Source organism: Scophthalmus maximus, chromosome 12, assembly GCF_022379125.1.
Source record: "Scophthalmus maximus strain ysfricsl-2021 chromosome 12, ASM2237912v1, whole genome shotgun sequence".
Taxonomy (NCBI): domain Eukaryota; kingdom Metazoa; phylum Chordata; class Actinopteri; order Pleuronectiformes; family Scophthalmidae; genus Scophthalmus; species Scophthalmus maximus.
Window position 1 is genome coordinate 24,497,501 of NC_061526.1, and position 21,595 is coordinate 24,519,095.

General features: G+C 44.2%; 2 protein-coding genes across 6 annotated transcripts in view; one reads left to right on the top strand and one right to left on the bottom strand.

The window, feature by feature from the left end:
- LOC118286348 (rho GTPase-activating protein 8-like) overlaps positions 1-996 on the top strand; it is a 3,872-nt gene extending 2,876 nt beyond the window's left edge. Inside the window, 7 exon segments of the mRNA XM_035610741.2 lie at positions 1-11; positions 98-171; positions 242-319; positions 410-538; positions 611-698; positions 700-712; positions 789-996. The exon segment at positions 1-11 is cut by the window's left edge and continues 100 nt beyond it. Coding sequence (XP_035466634.2) covers positions 1-11; positions 98-171; positions 242-319; positions 410-538; positions 611-698; positions 700-712; positions 789-986 — 591 coding nt within the window. The 3' untranslated portion in view covers positions 987-996.
- Positions 997-1,705: 709 nt separating this feature from the next.
- phf21b (PHD finger protein 21B) overlaps positions 1,706-21,595 on the bottom strand; it is a 28,328-nt gene continuing 8,438 nt past the window's right edge. For 2 of the 5 annotated variants that reach the window (XM_047336084.1, XM_035610705.2), the window contains exons 2-14: positions 18,727-18,771; positions 10,500-10,772; positions 8,056-8,148; positions 7,630-7,956; positions 7,292-7,426; positions 7,148-7,199; positions 6,842-6,918; positions 6,675-6,729; positions 6,353-6,375; positions 5,297-5,455; positions 5,145-5,211; positions 4,847-4,950; positions 1,706-4,744 (exon numbers count right to left, since the gene is read on the bottom strand). In XM_047336084.1, coding sequence (XP_047192040.1) covers positions 4,493-4,744; positions 4,847-4,950; positions 5,145-5,211; positions 5,297-5,455; positions 6,353-6,375; positions 6,675-6,729; positions 6,842-6,918; positions 7,148-7,199; positions 7,292-7,426; positions 7,630-7,956; positions 8,056-8,148; positions 10,500-10,772; positions 18,727-18,771 — 1,662 coding nt within the window. In that variant the 3' untranslated portion in view covers positions 1,706-4,492. Of the gene's footprint in view, positions 4,745-4,846; positions 4,951-5,144; positions 5,212-5,296; positions 5,456-6,352; positions 6,376-6,674; positions 6,730-6,841; positions 6,919-7,147; positions 7,200-7,291; positions 7,427-7,629; positions 7,957-8,055; positions 8,149-10,499; positions 10,773-12,882; positions 14,361-14,410; positions 14,508-16,563; positions 16,614-18,726; positions 18,772-21,595 lie in introns of those variants that run through there. The other 3 variants (XM_047336085.1, XM_047336087.1, XM_047336086.1) reach the window with 3 other exon arrangements.

Here is a 21,595-nt window from a genome sequence, read left to right on the forward strand (position 1 = left end):
AGTCTGCAGTAGTGAGTCTGATCACCGACGATCAATAAACGTCACATGATCAGAAATCAATCAATCAGTCGACCGATGGTATCTGTGTGTCTGACAGCATCAGGGAGAAGAGGCGGGAGGCGACGATCCCTCTGGTGCTGCAGCAGACGGTGGACTACCTGAAGGTCAAAGGTGGGTGTATATATATATATACTGTACATATATATATATTTCCCATGATTCCTGGTGATGTAACTCTCAGGTCTGAGGACGGAGGGAATCTTCAGACGCTCCGCTCGTGTTCAGATCATCAAGGACGTTCAGAAACTCTACAACCTCGGTGAGTCGGTCGGCACCGGGAAACGTGAGCTCAGAAACTGTACACTGTGATATATATGTGTATATGTATATATGTATATATGTTTTCCAGGGAAGCCTGTAAACTTTGACGAGTTCTCTGACGTCCACGTTCCGGCCGTGATCCTGAAGACGTTCCTCAGAGACCTCCCTGAACCTCTGCTCACGTTCAGAGTCTACGGACAAGTCCAGGACGTCCTGAGTGAGTCACGAGGAGGAAATATAATAATTCTGTTGAAAACAAACTGTAGTCTGATGTGGATGTTGTCGTCAGACGTGGAGAGCAGCCTCCGAGTGTCGAGGTGCAGACACATCGTCGAGAGTCTCCCTGAACTGAACTTCATCGTGCTCAAGTTCCTCATGTTTCCTCCACATGGTAAATCTCATCTCATCTGATTGGATATGATTGGATATAATCTGATCTGATCTAATCTGTTGGTTGGTCGCCTCAGGTGTCGCAGCAGAGCATCATCAACAAGATGAGTCCGTCCAACTTGGCCTGTGTGTTCGGGGTCAACCTGGTCCGACCTCGTCACGGCTCCATCTCGCTCTCCGACCTCACGCCCATCAACGTGTTCACCGAACTGCTCGTCGAGCACTTCGCCGCCGTGTTCGGCTCCCGCTGCCCGCCGGGGCAGGTGACCCCCTGACCCTGGACAGGTGACCCCCTGACCCCGGACAGGTGACCCCCCGACCCGGACAGGTGACCCCCTGATCCCGGACAGGTGACCCCCTGACCCCGGACAGGTGACCCCCCGACCCCGGACAGGTGACCCCCCGATCCCAGACAGGTGACCCCCCGATCCCGGACAGGTGACCCCCCGACCCCGGACAGGTGACCCCCCGACCCCGGACAGGTGACCCCCCGACCCCGGACAGGTGACCCCCCGACCCCAGACAGGTGACCCCCCGACCCCAGACAGGTGACCCCCTGATCCCAGACAGGTGACCCCCTGATCCCAGACAGGTGACCCCCTGAGGTTAATGTTTTGTTTCTAATGAGAAGAATCTGGTTAACGTCACTTGCTTCTTCTCATTTGCAATTTAAGAAAATGTATTAAATCATAGTTGAATATTCTGTTCTTGTAAATTATACTTTTATATCTTGTATATTTTCTTTGTGGTTTTTTTGCCTGGAGCTGAAGATGAAATAGCTTTTCTCTCTCTCTCCTACACAATGTCACCAGATCCAAATATGGTCGCTTCCTTTGTATCAGTGACAATATCATAAAAACTGGTTTCCAATAAAAATTGAATTAAATAGTAAATTTTACAATACAATGTCCTTTTCCATATTCTGTTCATAAATCATAGCATATGTCTATTTTTTAAAGCCAAGACAGAAACAAACTTTGTGGATGTGAATCTCTTTTGTTCTTGAATTTGTTTATTAATGATTCAAATTTTTTTTTTGTAAAGAACTCGGTACAAAAAAGTGTCACTACTTGTTTAACCATTTACCGACTTTCTCCACCGATCGACTCGTTAATGCATCGTACAGAAGAAAATCATAAAAACTACATTGGCATATTCAAGACAAAAACACTTTTCCTATACACACGATCCACTGGACAGTCGCCGCATCACGGACAAATAAAACTTCTACTTCAACAGACGTTTCACTGCAGCGCGTCGTGACGCCGTCGCCCCCTGGTGGCAGAATCATCGATCAATCACCAGCAGACGACAGAAAACCTCAACGTTCTCGCTTCTTTTCTTTTTTTGCTCCTTGATAAAAGAATATAAAAATGTTCTAACTTTTTTTTTTTGTCATTTGTTCAAATGTCGTGTTGTGTATTAAAATAGATCTGTTAAAGCACTGCACAGTTTCTCCCGGAGAAGAGTTCTAGAGATGGATGACGAGGTCGGGTGGCGGGGACCAGGGTGGTGGTGGGTGGTGTCCTCGGGGGTGGGCGGGGTTTAGCGGGATGTGGGCGGGGTTTGACGGGTGCAGTATCGACGTGACGTGGATCGTTGATATGGTTTCTTTACATTTCTCTCAGGTGAGAATCAATATGCTTCACGTGGCGTCTGATGCTGATTCTGATCCGGATCAGGACCAGAATCTGATCATGATTCTATTCGTTTATGAAAAGGCAAAGTTAGAGACGAGTCGGTCGTCATGGGGACGAGTTTCACCCCCATGAAAACTGGAAACTCGAAAACGATCGACAGGAAATAATTCGTCAACATTTTTTTGATAATCTATAAAAACTTTTTGTTTGTTTCTTCGAGCAAAAGCGTCTAATATTATCTTTTCATCGTTTTGATGATAATCTACAAACTGAATATTTTTGGAGGTTTTGACACGTTGATCCCGTCTGATTCATGTTCTCTAATATCAGAATCAGCATCGGGCTCGAGTCTTTAGGGGTTTATCTTCAAGAAACTTCACTAACTGATCAACTGATTATATAAAGTCAGATTTATGTTTTTCGACTCGCTCGGTGCCGTTGAATCCGCCGACGCAGCAGGTTTTTGCATTTTTCCGTGCGGACGAAGCTTCGACGACGACATGGATTAGTATCTTTGATTCGTCGCGACTGATATGAATTCAAATCAAAACAAAATCACTTCTCTTTATGATAAAAAGGCATTTTCCGCCCCAACGATTCGTTCATTCGTGTTTGTGCATCGGCAGCGTCGTCGCAGCTGCAGAAAGAAAACGAGTGGAACGTGAACGTCTCTGGACCAGCAGGAAGACTCGCGACAAGAGTGGCCCGAGCAGGAAGTGACCACGACTAGACGATGAAGTCACCTCGTCATCCTCGTCGTGGTCGCTTCCTCGTCCACCGACCGTCACAACGTTTTGTTCCTGATCGACGTGTTGTTGTTTATCTACGGCGAAAACGACAAAACCCTGGATTTAAAAAAAAGTATTTGTACTTGAGGCAGTGTTCGTCTGTCACTCACATGCTCGTCGCCGTGACAACAGCAGTTCTTAAAATATAAAACAGGCAGGGAGGGGGAGGAAGAAAAAAAAAAAAAGCACAATGGACATTTATGAATATTGATTATTGATGAAGGATCCCAGTAGAAAAACAAAGAGTTTTTTTGGCATATTTTCTACTCTGGTTAAAGGGGAACAGGAAGTGGACGATGCGTCGCACGTCGACGAGTTGTGTTCGAGTGCAGCTGGGAACAAACTGAACCGCAGAGTCCCTGGATGTTCTCAACTGATTCTTCTCCTCAAACAAGAATATGAATATGTCATATTTTCATCTGCGTCTGTTTGTCAGTGGGATTATTCAAAAAGATGTTTTGTGGAGGTCATCCAGGATTTTTTTTTAACTCGCTCTGAGCGTCCTCAGTTTGGAAATTTTAAAGTATTACGTGAAATTAATCTTTAGGCCCAAAAATCCAGAATGATGTTTTTCTTTTTAAAGGTCCAACGTCCAAAGAGTCTTTACTTTTTAAAGATTAAACTTTGAAAATTATAAAAAATATTACAAATGAAAATTCATATTCTTGTTCGAGCCGCTGCAGTTGACATGAAACAGAGACTCGCTTCAGTTTCAGGACGTTTGACAACCGAGAAAAAACCTGCGACGGAGATGACAACGATGATATGAATCATAATCATAATACAACATATATACATTGATCCCCTTCAACACCCCAGACGTACATTTATCAACAGGCATCATCATCAGCATGAAAATACTAAACTCTCCAACTAGAAACTTCTAATTTCTGTAGTTTTTTCATCTTAAATACTTTTTTCTTTTTTACTCTATTAATACTGAAAAAAAGTTATTCTCTGTTTTTTTTGTTTGTTTGAAGGCTCGTTCACAAAACACCATGAAACATCTTCCTGAATTATTATTATTATTATGGCAAAAAAAATCATTGTTCTTCGGAGGATGAGACTGTACAGTACGGCCGTTCTCTCCATACGGAACAATTATTAAACCTGTGTTTTAAAAAAAGGGAAATATCTTTTTCCGAGCGCGCGGCGGCGGAAACACTTCCTGCGGCGGCTCCTCCTCTAACGGTTTGTAATAAATACATTAAGGCCAAGAACAAGAATCATAAATATAAAAAGAACTTAAAAAAAAGAAAATCTCGTTAAGCACTGCAGGTGTCGGGTTTTTAAAAAATACTTGAATCGCGGCTCAGTTTCTTTTTCAGAAGAATCGTCACCCGGGGGGCGGGGCTAGTTGTTGTTGTTGTCCTGGCTGTGGGCGTGGCTCTTCTGCAGCAGGGGCGTGGCCGAGGGCCCGGCGCCGGTAGGTTTGGTCCAAGACTGGGAGAGCAGCGAGGTGGCGGCGATGGTGGCGGTGGTCGTCATGGTGACCTGGATGAGCTGCTCCCGTTGGATGAGCCTGACGAGCGACTTGAGGCGCTCGAGCGACGCCTGCGTGTCTCGCTGCCGGTCGACGAGTCGCTGCCGCACGTCCTCGCAGTGCTGAGGGAGAAACAGGAAACGGCTGGCGTCAACTCCCTGTCTCCAACTGAGCGTGTGTGGGTTTGTGTGTGTGTGTGTGTGTGTGTGTGTGTGTGTGTTTACTTTGAGCGTCTTGCTCAGTTCCTCGTCTTGTTCCTCCAGATGTTCACACTCTTTCTTCAGCTCGTTGTTTCTTCTCAGGAGTCTTCGCTTCTCCTCCTGCCTCACTGTTCACACACACACTTCATCAGTACATGTATATGAACAGCCCAGCGACCCACACACACACACACACACACACACACACACACACACACACACACACACACACACACACACACACACACACACACACACACACACACACACACACACACACACACACACACACACACACGTGAGGCGATAGGTTTGTTCTCACCCGTCTTGTGTGTAACGTACGACTGAACAAAGTTCTGAGGCCACGACATGTTTTCTTTGTTCAGAACCTGAGGAGCAGACACACGTTTGATCATTACATCATCATCGTTGTCGTCGTCATTGTCATCGTCATCATCATCATCATCATCGTACCTTCTTCTGACACTTGGGGCAGTACCAGGCGCCCCTGGGCGGGGTCCTGAGGGGCGGGTGGAGACAGTCGGGGTGGAAGGCTCGGGGGCAGTTGTGGCAGGGCTGCAGTTCACCGTCCTCCTTACAGACGAAGCAGAGCTCGTCATGCTCCACGTCGTCCTGACAACAAGATTAACGTCACGTTTATTATTCATCAACAGAGCAAAATCATATGTTTCTTCATGTTGAAGAATCAGTTCACAAACACGTTGTTTTCATTTTCTTCTACAGCTGGAGAATAGAAATTAAAAATCAAATAAAGAAAACATTAAAGAGGAAAGTATGAGTTTTCTTAAACTTTGGCTGTTTTTTACTTGGAGACATTGGAAATATTTAAAACTTTGAGATAAAAATCTAGATATTCATGTTCACAGTTTTTTGTGTCAGATTTTATCACTTTCATTGTCTGAGCAGCTGAGAAACTGAAATTTTGGATGAATTTTACTTTGAAAACCATCTGTTTGATGGGATCTGATTATTGATTATCTTCAGTTTTCCAGACGTTCAAGGTGGAAATTCTTCAATTTATTTGGTTTTTGATTTAGTTTTTAAGCTGTGAAAAGACAAAAACATGTCTCCTCACATTTTTTTAAAATGTTCTTCTAAAACTCAAAATGTAATTATCTTTTATTTAAATGTTGTAAACTTTGTCTGTTTTTTATTTGGAGTAATTTAAAAGATTTAAAAATTCTTCTCTTTTCTTTTTTTCTGAGAAACTGAAAATCTTATGGAACACTTTGACATCTTTTACTTTGAAAAACATCTGTTTTAATTGATGTGTTTTGATTGATTAATGATCTTCAGTTTTCCAGATGTTCAAGCTTAAATCTTTTTTTTGTTTCAATATTTTATTATTCTTTTTCATCCTGAAGAATTCAAGCAGAAAATTACTTTTCTGAATCAGTGATAAAAGTTGGTCTGACGTTTAACACAGTAAAACATTTTGCTGTGATGTCATGTGATGTCATGTGATGTCATGTGATGTCATGTGATGTCATGTGATGTCATGTGACCTACCTTCCAGCAGAAATCCTCAGTGTCTGGCGTGTGAACGGAAGCAGATCAGAGGTTAGTGGCAACAGACACAGGCAAAGGTTAAAGGTTAAAGGTTAAAGGTGAAGACGAGCAGCAGAAGTAGAAGACGACGGCGACAGAAACATCTGGATGTTAAAGTCTCAATGGAAGCCAAAAATATATTAAAAAAAGATTTTTCATCATTGAGAGTTTTTCCCTCTGAATCTTGATTTGTTAAGAAGATTATTATTATTATCATTATTATTATTAATAAAGTGAGTCTGTGTGTGACTAGTAAAAAAGTCTGGGGGGGCGTTTGTTTTACCTCGCGCCGACAGGAAGAGCGAGCTGTTCAGGTAATGTGACGCCAGACGTTTACGCTGCAAAGACACAAAAACACATCGATCCATTTTAAAATCAATCCATCAATCCATCAATCAAAAAATCAATCAATCAATCATCCCTGAAGTTAAAGTTGATGGGTTCTCGCACCTCGGGCTCGAACAGTCCGCTGTACGCCGGGTTGGCCGTGCTCCGCCTCTTCCTCTCCTGCCTCTTCGTCTGAATCTCTGCTCGCGACAAAAGACAAGAGAAAAAAAGAATAATTTAGTAAAACAGAAGGAAAACGTCGTCACTGTCTCCGTCTCAGTACATTTAGGACAAAAGACCAACCAAACTCAACATTCTGAGTCAGGACAGATTCTCTAAACGTCTTTATCTACGATGTTTCCCCGACACTTCTGAACGTCTCAGTGTAAATATGACGATGTAGATGATATAATCTCAGAGTGTTTTTACCTTCCAGCTGCTCGGTGGTGACGAGGCCGAGTGCGACCATGAAGGCGACTTTCTGTAAGAGACGCAGACGAGACGAAGTTAGCGTGAGAAATTGTCACGCGTCGCAGCTTTTAACACTTCGTCATCGTCATTTTTCTTTCTCACCTCGGGATCCTCGTCGTCTTTCCTCTGGGAGGAGGGGGATGTCGGGGTGGGCGGGGCCTCCTGTGACGGCAGGTCGGCCTGGGGCCCCGCGGGCCCGTCGGTGCTGCTGGGCGCCTGCGGCTGGATTATTATCACCTGACAAACACAAACACGAGACGTGAGATTAATTCAGATGAAATAGATGAGGAGATGAGGAGATGAAAAATTATAATTTTTCTTGTTATCGGTTTGAATATATCTGGCTGAATGAGTTTTTCAATATTTCAGAAATATTCTGTTTCTGTTGAATAGAAATTAAAATATTATGTGTTGTCAGCGGTGAAGAACAGTGGCTGCACCTTGACGGCCTCGCTGATGGCCGACACCCCGTTGCCGGTGGCGGGAGAGGCGGCGATAATGGCGTACGCCACGCCTGGTCCCGCTGAGGCGTGTTGGGTGGGGCCCCCGGAGTCTGGGCCCCCCGACGGGCCATGGGCGGGGGCCGAGGGCGGCGAGGCGCTGGGCTGGTGGTCTGGACTGAAGGTGCAGTTGGCGGTGGGCAGCGTCGGGCCCTGACTCTTGGGACTGACCACGGCGGCGGCGGCGGCTCTCTGCAGGCTGAGGGGCTGCAGCTCCTGGCGGGGGCTGTGAGGGAGGCTGTCGGGGATCTGGGTCTTTGGCCTGACCTGTAAAAGGAAGGAGACGGTTCAACCACTCTGTGACCACTGTGGTGTGTGTGTGTGTGTGTGTGTGTGTGTGTGTGTGTGTGTGTGTGTGTGTGTTACCTGAGGTAGCACAGTGGCTGCTTGTCCTGCCAGCCGGTGCAGGGAGCTGACTTGAGGCACCTTGATTGGCACAGCAGTGAGAGTTCCCAGCATCTGAAAAGCACCCAAATGCACCAGTTACACCAGAGGAACCTTTAATCGCAACTGACATATGTTTAAATGATGATGATTTCTAAATTTGGTTTTATTCTTTTTCTTCTGTCTTGAAATAATTAAAAAAAGAAAACTTTGGATACAACTGTGTATCTATTACTGTAGTTTGCAATTATGCTTTTGATAAATATTGCTTTTAAAATTGGCAATATCAACTTAAATGTTTAAACATATATATTTTTTAAATTTCAAAACCAAGCCAGACATCACGACTCCATGTTTTGTTTTGTTTGGTTTCATTTAAAGCTGTCGTGCGTCTCTGGCGCCTTCTGGTGGTGATGTCTGGTATAAAATAAACAAATAAAAAAAGTATGTTTTCTTGAAACCATTAAAATTCAAACTAGTCATTAAAAAATATTTTTTAAAGTCACCGTCATCACAAAGAAAATAAAGATCTGTGTCATGTTTAGTTTTCAGGTTCGTTCTGATGCAGGTTCTGGGCTCTAGTTTCTGTTGGTTCTGGTTCAGACTGGACGTCGACCACACGGCGGCTCGAGACAGAAATCAAGAGAGAAAAAAACATGGAGGAAACTTTTCTCCTCCCCGTGCCCCCCCCCCCCCCCCCCCCCCCCCCCCCCCCCCCCCCCCCCCCTCCCTTTCATTCATTTCATTCATTTCATTGTGTTGTGCTGCAGCGGCTCAGTGGGGGAGGGGGGAGGAGGCGGCCAAGGCCTGTTCCCATGGCAACTGCAGAGATGAGAATTCTTGCAGTTGCAGGCTCTTTTCATTTTCCTAATTGCCGTTTCTTTTCCTCCAGACCTGAGCGAGGCTCCTCCCCCTCCTCACAACCTTGGAACACTGATTTCCTGTTTTCTTTTTTTATCATCAATTTGTTTTCTTGTCTTTTTTTTTTTTTTTCATACGCCAAGGTCGACGAGGCGAGACAAAAGCTCATGTTCATCTCCATCCTCCAGAGACGAGAAAGGAAGATTATTTACTCTCTGCTGAGGCCGTGAACCAGGCTAACAGTTTCCCTCCGTTTACAGTCTTTGTGCTAAGCTAAAGGTCTGATCCTGCTTCCTGGATCCTCACCTGTCTTCTCTGACACGTTGTCATGGCAATAACTGTGAAAACTTGAGGATTCATCTATGAATCATATTGTCTCAGATTCCTTTGAGGATGTTTCTGGACCAGTGAGTTCACCTCTGTCTGGAAACAACAAGCGTTTTTACATCCTGATGTTTTTAATACACATAAAAAAACAAGTTGAAATAGAGAAACAGAGTGAGTAAGTATATGAACTGGACTGAGGGTTCTGGACTCAGGGTTCTATGTTCTTTGTTCTGGGCTCAGAAACCAACAAACACACGATGAGCAGAATGAAGATGTAATCAAACTGAACAACTGTATCTGACTGGTTGTTGGTGCAGATCAGAGAACCTGTTGTTCCTGCTGCTGCCAGCAGAGGGCGGGCACACACACACACACACACACACACACACACACACACACACACACACACACACACACACACACACACACACACACACACACACACACACACACACACACACACACACACACACACACACACACACACACACACACACACTTCTTTCAGGTTGAAGAAGTCCGTTACCTTCCAGAAGAGACTAATTGTGCTCAGATATTAAATTGACTTCCTGTTCAAAACATCTCAGAATGTTCGTGGTGACGTTTCCTCCTGCGAGTTCGTTCTTTGTGAGAAACAACTTCAAACCAAAGTTTACTGAATCTTTTGACATTTTAAGTTTTTTTCTCACATCAGGACTGAAACTTTGTCTGTTTGACGCAGGAAGAATAAAACACGAACAAGTCTCAGACTTGTTCAAACTTCTGATCTGCTGATGAACAAGTTGAAGAGAAACTAAATCCACTTCCTGGAGTTAGCGTAAAGTCTATAAATATATAATATATAATACTATTCACCTCCATCCCCGACATTTAAACACTAAAATAAAAAATGTTAAAATTCTTTTACATGTACTTTGTAATAAAAGCAGTTCACAGGTTTAATGTGTTCGCTCATTACTGATCTTTAAATCAGCAGCCAGGTGGTCACACACACACACACAGAGGAGTGGCCTCTGATTGGCCGAGCTTTTATGACTCTCGATTGACGGAGGTGAGAAGAGCTCGGAGGTTTTTCTTTTTACTGCCCTGAGCAGACGGGCAGCTGCGTGAAGAGCGCTCACTCCGCCTCAACAATACAGCCATAAAGATCTGAACCCACTCCGGGGGGGGGGCAGGGATTCTCAGATCACAATGTTACATCACCAGGAAGTCTTGTCCATGTGTGTTCCAGGTGTTACCTGAGCGGGAGGCAGCTCTCCGACCCTCCTGCCGGTGAACGGGTGGACCCCGGTGGTGGCGGCGGTGGCCACCCCCCTGCCGGCGGTCTGCAGGTTGATGGGCGACGTCTGCAGCGGCTCCGAGCTCGCCGCCTTCTGTCCGTTGATGTGTGCGGTCACCATGGAGACGGGCGCCTTGGCCGGCACCACGGAGATGGAGAGACCCGGGCCGGGCGGCTTGATGAGGGACAGAGGCTTCGTCGACGCAACAGGACAAGTTCTGACGGACAGTTTCTGTGAAAGAGACAGACACAGAGAGACAAACAGGTGGACTGTTAGACGCCTGTCACATAGACCATGAAGCACAATGTGACTGACAGCTGGTTCCCGTCCAATGGACAAGTTCTCAGTCAGGCCACACCCCCGGATTTCAAAAAACTAAGATGCTGACCTGGAGGCTTCACATCATCTCACAAACCGATGAGACTTTTATGATTCTGGATTCACAAGTTAAAACATATTTATGTTCACCTGACACACTGCTACTGACACTGAGCAACAGACACCAGCTCCACTGACAAACCCTGTCCGTCCACACACACACACACTGAAGCCCCTCCCCCACCCTCTGGAGAAGAGAAACAAACCTGAGTCCATCTCACTTTCTCCTCCGCTGAAGAGAAGAGCCTCTGTAAATATTTCATAGTTCATCGCTCTGCCCCGTCGCATCCCACCGCCGCTGTGTGTGTGTGTGTGTGTGTGTGTGTGTGTGTGTGTGTGTATGGTGTGTGTGTGTGTGGGGGGGGGAGAGGGGGGGTTCATTCTTCTCTGGCAGCAGTTTTGTGTATCCACTTAAAAAAAAACGTCTCACAGTTTGAAAGCTTTTTCAGAGCCGAGTGTCGCAGCAGACACTTACTCTGTCACATCTGCAGACATGTATTTATATTATATATTATATTATATATACTGTATATTTATATATGATTGGAGAAAATAGCCCCACAGCTGATCATATTTTCCATCTGCAGATTCCACACAAACAAAAGTTTCCTCAAAAGAGACTGAAGATCCAAAACAAATGAGATGAGTTTTTTTCTTGTGAGAAAAAAAAAGCCTCTATTGCCCCCCCCCCCCCCCCCCTTGAAAAAAATGTCCCTCACCCACAGGGGGGAGGGGGGAGGGACTGCGGGGGGGGGGGGGCTGCCTCTCAGGCTGCTTCACTAATTACTGAGTCGTCCTTAAAGGTGGAGCTGAAGTGTTTTCGGGGGGGGGGGCTTCAAGTCACAGAAAGAAAAAACTTCCTGTTTACAACACAAACGAGACAAAGAGACGACAAGTGATGAATCTTCACATCAACAACCGTCTGAGAAGTAGAGGAAGAGGAAGAAGAGTTTCTTCTTCTTCTTCTTCTGCAGTTTGTTCTTCATGAACAATGAGCCTCTTTGTTTCTCAGGATCAATGTGATCCGCGGGCGAACACCGCGCTCGGGGGCCTCGCTCGCCATTCAGCGTCTGTCGGAGCGGCGGCCACCTCTGATTGTCTGAAAGGTCACTTCATTTAAAAACCTCTCCACCCTCCTCCCCCCCGGAGAGAGAGAGGTGAGGAGAGGGGGATGAGGGGGAATCAGCAGGTTTCACATTCAAGACGCTTCGAGAGGTTTTTTATTCAAAGCCACTGGGAATCAGATGGACGGAGGATTTACCTCCAGAGGAACAAGGTGAGATACTGAACGACGAGACGAGACTTATGATTCCATTAGGGAAACGATTGTAATTTGACTGTTAAATAGTTTTTATTACGCACAAGTTGGAATATTGGATTCTGGTGGAACCTCTAAACTAGGACCAAGTTCTGTTAAATGGATTCTTCAGAAGCTGTTTGGCGTTTTTATCCTTAAGGAAAACCTGTGACTTGAATAGAACGACCGTCCCAGTAACGGACTCTTGAAACGAGCCTGATATCATCGGACCAACGGGGGATTCGCCAAAATGTCAGAGGAACGTAACTCATTCTGAACCTGACGACGTCGGACTCGAGGTCAGAGAGTCGTCTGACCAACGTCCCACTGTCGGACTCAGAATTTAAACATTTCTGTTTCTCTGCAGTGAAACGTCCTCGTCAGTGTCTCTGAGGAAGGAGGGGTCGATTGAACGTCTGGCCCTTTAACAGAGCTTCTGGTTTTGGATTCTCAGACGCGACGAGGACGCACCGATGTTCGCAGGGTGTGAAGTAAAACATGCCGAGAGTTTTACTAATTCTTCAACACGTTCGTCTAAAACTCCCGAGCAGATCGATTGAAAGCTGCTGCTGCTTCTCGACTCACAAATAAAAGACTTGTCTCCCGAGAGGTTTTATAAAATGTTCAGCGCCGAGGAGACGAACAAGTTGTTCACTACAAACTCACATATCCAGAGTAAGAACGAAGCTGATCGATGAACCCCTGGAGTTCCTCAGGGATCCATCCTGGGGCCTGTTTTCTTCTCTGTACAGTTTCTTTTAAGGAAGAGTATTGGTCAGATCGGCGGATGACGTAAAGATGTTTGTCCCTCGAGTCCTCGTGAGATTAGAATCTGAAGTTTCCACAATTTCCTGCAGTTAAATCACAACAGAACTCAGGTCCCGTCAATCAAATCAGTCCTTTGGATCGTCGGCTTTGATAAAACCTACGGGGACATTTTTGATTCCCAGATAAACTTCTTCTCAGGAACATCTTCATAGTGCTTCACGTCGTAGCGTCTGGACTCGTAGATATCCCATCCCTCGTGTTTTAAATCCAATTTGAAATCTGACGCCCTGAAACTCACTGTGATCTTCAGGATCCAGCTCAGTTTTAATTGGACGCAGAAGCTTTCATCAGCTTCCGCTCACCGGTCGCGGTAATGACGTCCGGACGCCATGACACTGCAGGAGGAGGAGGAGGAGGAGGAGGAAGAGGAGGGGGCGTTCTGATGTATTTCCAAATTTTTTGCAGCTTCGTGCATAAATGGGACTTTGAGGGCTGATGACTCACATTGGTGAATTCCTCGTCTCCGAGCTGGTGAACATCAAACCGTCACTGATGACTGTGAAGTGGTTCTGTCTCTTACAGATGTTTATCCCGAACAGACGTTTACTGACGACTAAACTAAACTTAACAAACTAGACGAAGAGAAGAGGCAGCAGCTCCTCCCTCAGCGTTTCACAGACGCAGGACGTCTGGCGTCCGTTCAGCTCGTTTCTCTGATCACTTCACATCCAGACGACACCGACAGGTGAGCAAATGAAACGTCACCTTCATTAAAACTACACATTTCTCCAGGTCTGAAGATATAAAGTAAGAATGTGTTAATGTCACGTCTGCGGAACTCGTCTCTGAACACTCGACAGGCAGAGGAAGGAATTCTTTCGGCGGCCGCGGTCGAGGTCGACCGCCGCTGCAGGATTATCCTCTCATCACAAGTCTGTTTTGTCTCTTGAGATAACGACGGCGGCGGCTGAGAAACACATTAGTAGCTGTTCACATTTCCATCAGTGCAGCTGCCGGACGCCTTCTCTTTGTTTACACTCCATTTAGCAGCGAAGCCCCTTCAGCCCTGAAAGGTGGCGAGGAGGCGGAGTCCCGGTCCTAGACACCACAGAAGAAGAGAAGCTCCTCACGTCCTTCACTTCAGGAGAGAGACAATAGAGAAATGCTCCATTGAAGGTCCGACGGAGCGATTCTCTCTCGACGACACCAGATCAAATCTCTTACAGACTTTGTTTTCAATGTCAAGAATTAACTTTTAATTAAAAACTCAAAACTACTTTCATGAAAAGAGTTTCAGATTAAAAGCTTTCAGGTTAAGATGAGAGGAGGAAGAAACAAACGTCTCTTCATTTGGAAAACAAGGTTTTGTTGAGACAACAGTCAAAATCTGCCTCAGAAAGTCTCCACCCAAAGCACCAGAACCCACCAGAACCCACCGACCTGCTGCGGAGGATCAGTATGTCAGTAACCGGTTTGTTCTGGTCCCAGAAACCAGCGTCTGTTGTTGTCGATTTGTTTCCTCCTCTGGCAGAGCAGCATCTTATCAGCAGGGCCACACAGGACAGAGTCTGGCCCCGGGCCCAGGGCCTGGCAGGGGGACGCCTCGGGGAGGCCGAGGCCCCCGGAGCTCCAGGTGTGAGGGAAGCTGCTGTCTGATTGGTCGGCGGTGGGACCGGGGAGTGTTTCCTCCTCAGGTCCAACCGGCAGTGGATTATCTGGATCTGCAGCAGGACGCTGAGGTCGACGGCCGAGTGTTAATAACGTGTTATTAACGTCAAAATAACTCAACATTACCGTCTTTATATTCAGCCACTTTTTACCTTTTGATGTGTTCTTTTTAAGAAAATTAGAAAATTTATATCAATATGAATAAATATTTTTATTCATAAATCTTTTGTTGAGGTTTGTTATCTGAACGTCAGAGCATCAACAGAAGACTCCATCTTCCTTCGCTCAGGGGTCACGTGGTCAGTCAGTCTCCACCCGTCACACCGGCAGCGGACAATAAATCCATTTAAATGCAAATCAAACACACCCCGGGCTTCATTCCCCTCGTGTTCACTGGAATGTGACACACACACACACACACACACACACACACACACACACACACACACACACACACACACACACACACACACACACACACACACACACACACACACACACACACACACACACACACACACACACACACACACACACACACACACACACACACACACACACACACACACACACACACAGGCTCAGACGATCAGTCCATGTATTGATCGGTAATCAAACATTTTTACAGATGTTTAACTACAAAGTGTTGAAAGTTTAATATCAATGAACTTTAATATCAATGACAAACTAAACAAACTGATGAGACGAGATGTGACGTCGTGGAGACGGCATCGACACAACGTCACGTTGTTTTTCTGTCCGTCGTTTGTTTCGCAGAACAACAGGAAGTGTTTTTCATCTTTGGTCACTTTTCATCATTTTAACGCTCCTGATTGGCCGAAGAGAGCCGCCCACTCTCTGTGACGTGATGTTTGTTTAGCGACGTCTGACCTCACCCCGCCGTCTGCAGCATCACGAGCTCGCAGATAGGTGTTGCTATGGCGATGCGTCACTGGATGGCATGGTGTTTTATGTTAAGTTGTCTTTTGAAATGATTGGTGATTTTTACTGATTAATAAAACGCGTTATCACTATTTCCGTGACACTCGTGGTCCTCCATACACACAGACCTAGTCTCTAACGTTTTGTGCAGATTTACAGTTTTAGTTGATGGTTCAGAAAAATTCAGCTTTTAAAGGTTTAAAGTTGTTTTAAAAGGTTTGCTTTAAATTTTAAAGATTTCATCGTCAGGAGGAATAAAATATTAATCTGAGGCAGCGAGTTCTTTAACCGAGGGAAAAAAAATTTAAAGTTATTTCAGGAGCGATTCAAAATCCGAGGGAACAAACGATTAATTTAACGAACGGATTTTATCACTGAGTAAAACTGGGACTTTATTAAAACTCATAAATGTTAAACAGTCGTTTCTGAGCAGCAATAAAAAACAAACATCACTGCAGTCGTCACGGCAACAGGAGACAGAGGTTTGTGGTGATAATCATCCTGAACCCGTGTTTCAAAAAAAGAGCTTTTCCTGACGTTTGTATAAATCTGAACATGGATCAGATTTCATGTCACGAGTGACAACTGTCCACTTGGTCTGTGAGTTGTTTTCTTCATTTATCTATAAATCGTTTGGTCGACAAATTGATGGAAATAAACAGTTTTTTGTTTTGTTGTTGTTCAGTTCAGAATCGAATCAGACGAAGAAAAGTAGAAATCTCTCGATTGACAAACTGAAACACTTTACATGTTTCGGTCAAAGTTACATTTGTGTCAATATCACGAATAGAAATAGTTGCAAAATCTCTATTGTGTTTTTCCTTTAACACACACACACACACACACACACACACACACACACACACACACACACACACACACACACACACACACACACACACACACACACACACACACACACACACACACACACACACACACGTTGTAAATAAATATAAAACAACTTACATCACGTCAGTGCGTCGTCGTCTCACTGAGGTTTAATCTAAAGTTCAACTCTGATCGACACGAATGAAAAGAACGAGAGGAGGAGGACATGGGGGGGGCAGAGGGGGGAGGAGCCAGGGTGAGTGTGGGGGTGTCGGGTGGAGGAAGGGGGGGGGGGGGTGTTAGCTGGAGGCCAGCAGATGGACCGCAGTGAACAATGGAGGCCGACAGATGCAGCCACAAAGAACCACACACACACACACACACACACACACACACACACACACACACACACACACACACACACACACACACACACACACACACACACACACACACACACACACACACACACACACACACACACACACACACACACACACAGAGGTCCAGCAGAGCAGCTGCAGTTCACCTCTCCGACACTAGGGGCTCAAACAAACTGTGGTGATGTGAGAATCGGAATAAATTCATTTTAGAAGATTCTGAGTGGAAAAATAAAATCTTCAGTTTTCCTTGAAAAACTTTTCATAATCTCCTAAAAAACGAGTTTAGTTTTTATTAAATTCTCAGAAACAGTCTGAGATGAATCATAAAAACAATATCTGGGAGTTTCAGGGACTGATGTAGAAGTGGTTTGTTTTTCATCCCAAATAAACATATGAATATTTAAATATATCTATGAAATGAACCAACAGCAGCTTCACGTTTCTCTACTGTACATTTAATTTAATTGATTTAAATTTATGCACATAAATCTGTACTTAATTATCTACAATAATAATAATGTGTATCATGTTTATTATAAGATGAGCGAAGACGTGGTTTTTATTAAAAACTACATACAATTTTAAAAATTTGAAATATTATTTATTCTCACTGGAAACAAACTGTCTCTTAATTTGTGAATATTTTCTTAATTCGTCAACTTTCACTTCATCGTCTGTTAATCTGATGTTTTCTCTATGAATAAAAAAATGTCTTATTTTTTTTTCAAATGTTAAGTTTCGTCCGACTGACGTTAAATTCACTGTCTCATCACGAGACGATGAAAAGAAGTAAATCCTCCGAAACCAAAGAATTAAACACAACTGTCCCTTTAAATCTGATCTGTGGCTCGTTATGAGAGGAAGAGGAGGAGGAGGAGGAGTGGATCTTCATCTCTTCTCTTCACTGAGCGTCGCTACTTTCAATATCGTCGTGTTTGGTTTGAGGCCAACGAGCAAATATTGACTCAGAGGATCTGAAGGAATCTGAGGCGTCGCATCACAGACGAGTTCCCCCATCGCCGGCCGGAGGAGGAGGAGGAGGAGGAGGAGGGTGAGAAGGAGGAGGAGGAGGAAGAGGAGGAAGACTCGTCTGGTTCTAAACCACTGAAGTTCATCTGATTCCTCTTTTCTCTTTGTGTCTTTTCTCTTTGCTCTGATTGGATCATAAACTATAGGTGTGTGATGATTTGCACTTTGTGACATCATCACTTAACTCCAGGTATTTTGTGTCTGGTCGTGGACGGATCACTGAGCAGGGCCACAGGGACCAGGACCAGGGCTTTTTGTTCTGGAGGAATTTACATCTTCACGAATAAAAACCCAAATTATGAAACCTGTGAATTCTCCGTAATGTGACCGTCTGTATCCAGGATGTCCCAAAGCATGCTGGGATACATGCTGGACCTCTGTCCACACTTACACACCTCGCGTTTGTTGGAAAACTCCCGTCAGGCGTAACCGTAGCAACAAGTGATGCTTCAACAGGCAAGACAGGCAAGACACACACACACACACACACACACACACACACACACACACACACACACACACACACACACACACACACACACACACACACACACACACACACACACACACACACACACACACACACACACACACACACACACACACACACACACACACACGGAAATATTATTAGAGCTCGACTGATTTATCGGTGCGTGTGTGCGAGCAAATTGTTGTCTAAATTTAAACGTTTTAATTTTTTTAATATATATTTGTGTTTTCTTCTTATTTATAATTATTTATGCTAACATTTATGGTAAATATCCAGACTCAGTTACTTTTCTTTGTCATCAGGTTTGATATGTCAGTCGAGCTGTAGTCTCTGTGTTGGGTCATAAAGTGGGCGGGTCCTCGTCATAAAGTGGGCGTGTCCTATAGATGGTCCTACCTGTCCGTTCTGAAGTTCATTGAGGCCTTTACACAACGTCTGACTCTGTAAAAGAAGAAAAAGGAAAAGTGAGTAAAATTAACTGTTTCTGTTTTTTGTGAAAGACAAATTGATCTCAGAGATTAAAATCAGTTTGACAAGAGAGAATACAGAATATAAACAACATCTGGTCACTTCCGTGTCTCACATCGCTTCAACAAACATATGAATCAACTGTTTCTGTGTCGAAATACTGAGAAATAATTCACTACAACAACAACAACGTGAGTCAGTTTCCCACAGGCAGATACAAACTGTTTAAGCTGAACTCAGATTAATTATCAAACATTGTTTTTCTTCTTCAGTCTGACCCACTTCACACTGCGTCCTTACCCAGCATGCACTGCAACAGCTGGGACGTTGCGTGTATTTAACACATACGTGTGGAACGTCTGTGGAAACGTCTGTGGACCAGAGCGGTCGGTGTGTGTGTGTGTGTGTGTGTGTGTGTGTGTGTGTGTGTGTGTGTGTGTGTGTGTGTGTGTGTGTGTGTGTGTCACTGCAGAAGGTTTTCCAGTTTTCAGTCTGAGGTCACACAGGAACTAAAATACTTCTTCACCCAAAACACAAACACTTCCTGAATCCAAAGAGCGACGTGAGCAGATGTTTCTAAAAAGTGCTCAAGTCTTTAAATATATATAAATATATATAAATATGAATTCCGTCAGAGCCCGGTCTTTTCTCTGTGCAGAACATTTCTCCGTCTTCAACTCTTTGTTCTCTAATGAGAATATTCCTTCTCTTTGATCAAAGTGTCTGTGTAACGTTCAGGTACGTCGAGTTCCTCAGGTTCTGATTTACAGCGTGAAACACTCGATTCCACAGGAGAAGAACTTTTTGGTCTCTGTTTGTTTCTGTTCCTCGTCTGGAGCCTGAAACCTTTCAACTCCGTTGAGAGACGTCTCCTCCGTCTCCTCGGCGGCGGTTTCTAATTTCAGCTGCGACTTAAACGTTGCTCGACCTTAAACCGACAAGAGGAAGTCGTCAAGAGGTCAAATCTACAATCAGTGAAGAGACACTCCGAGTGAGAGGTTGAACAAAGTTCACTGAGTCACAGACACATTAAGACTTTATCTTCATTATCACGTGAGACAACAAACTTACAACTCCACTGAGGAAAATGTGGATTCAAAAAGCTTCATATTAAAAGATTTATTGAGATTTCATCACTGTATCAACGTATAGACTGTATATGAAGACAATCAGTGACGATCAGTGACTTTATATAGAGATGATCACTGACTGTATATGAAGACGATTACTGACTGTATATAAAGACGATCACTGACTGTATATAAAGACGATTACTGACTGTATATAAAGACGATCACTGACTGTATATAAAGACGATCAGGGACTGTATATAAAGACGATCACTGACTGTATATAAAGACGATTACTGACTGTATATAAAGACGATTACTGACTGTATATAAAGACGATCAGTGACTGTATATGAAGACGATCACTGACTGTATATGAAGACGATTACTGACTGTATATAAAGACGATCACTGACTGTATATAAAGACGATTACTGACTGTATATAAAGACGATTACTGACTGTATATAAAGACGATCAGTGACTGTATATAATGACGATCACTGACTGTATATAATGAAGATCACTGACTGTATATAAAGACGATTACTGACTGTATATAAAGACGATCAGTGACTGTATATAAAGACGATTACTGACTGTATATAAAGACGATTACTGACTCTATATAAAGACGATCACTGACTGTATATAAAGACGATTACTGACTGTATATAAAGACGATTACTGACTGTATATAAAGACGATCACTGACTGTATATAAAGACGATCACTGACTGTATATAAAGACGATCACTGACTGTATATAAAGACGATCACTGACTGTATATAAAGACGATCAGTGACTGTATATGAAGACGATCAGTGACTGTATATAAAGACGATCACTGACTGTATATAAAGACGATCACTGACTGTATATAAAGACGATTACTGACTGTATATAAAGACGATCACTGACTGTATATAAAGACGATTACTGACTGTATATAAAGACGATCACTGACTGTATATAAAGACGATCACTGACTGTATATAAAGACGATCACTGACTGTATATAAAGATGATCACTGACTGTATATAAAGACGAACACTGACTGTATATTAAGACGATCGTCCACGTTCTCATTCATCATGGTTCCGTCTCTCGTCTCTTTATTTTTCATACGAGCACAAACCTTGTTATATTTGACGTGTTGCTACGGTAACTGGCCTTCGTTTAAAAAACTATTGTTGCCTCGTCCACAGACGCAGAGCGAACTGTGCCGAGGGTTTTTCTTTTCTTCTTCTCTCTCCTCCGGTGAAGTGGATCTTTTACTCTTTGGTTCAGACGAGAACAAAGAAGAAGAAAATAAACTCTCGTGGCGAGTGACTCATTATTTTTCATTAAGCAGAGTCGCTCAGTAAATCACTTCCCAGGATTCAGCTGACCGTCGACACACACACACACACGCACACGCGCACGCGCACACACACACACACACACGCACACACACACACACACACACAGACTCGTCAGCTCACCACAAATAAAGAACTGGGTTAACTTGGTTGTTTAGTGCGATGACGCCGCCGGACGACGAGGCGGCGGCCTGAGCTCTGACTCGTTTCTTCTTTCTGTCCAGGCCCCGTTTATTTTTAATTACTTTCCAGCGTTTGTCCACATCTTTGTTTACGTCTCTGCCGCCGCCCAGATAAGCGTCGGTGGAAATAATGGGGAATTCATTTGAAAACATTTTTATAGGAAGTAGACTCTGGAATCAAA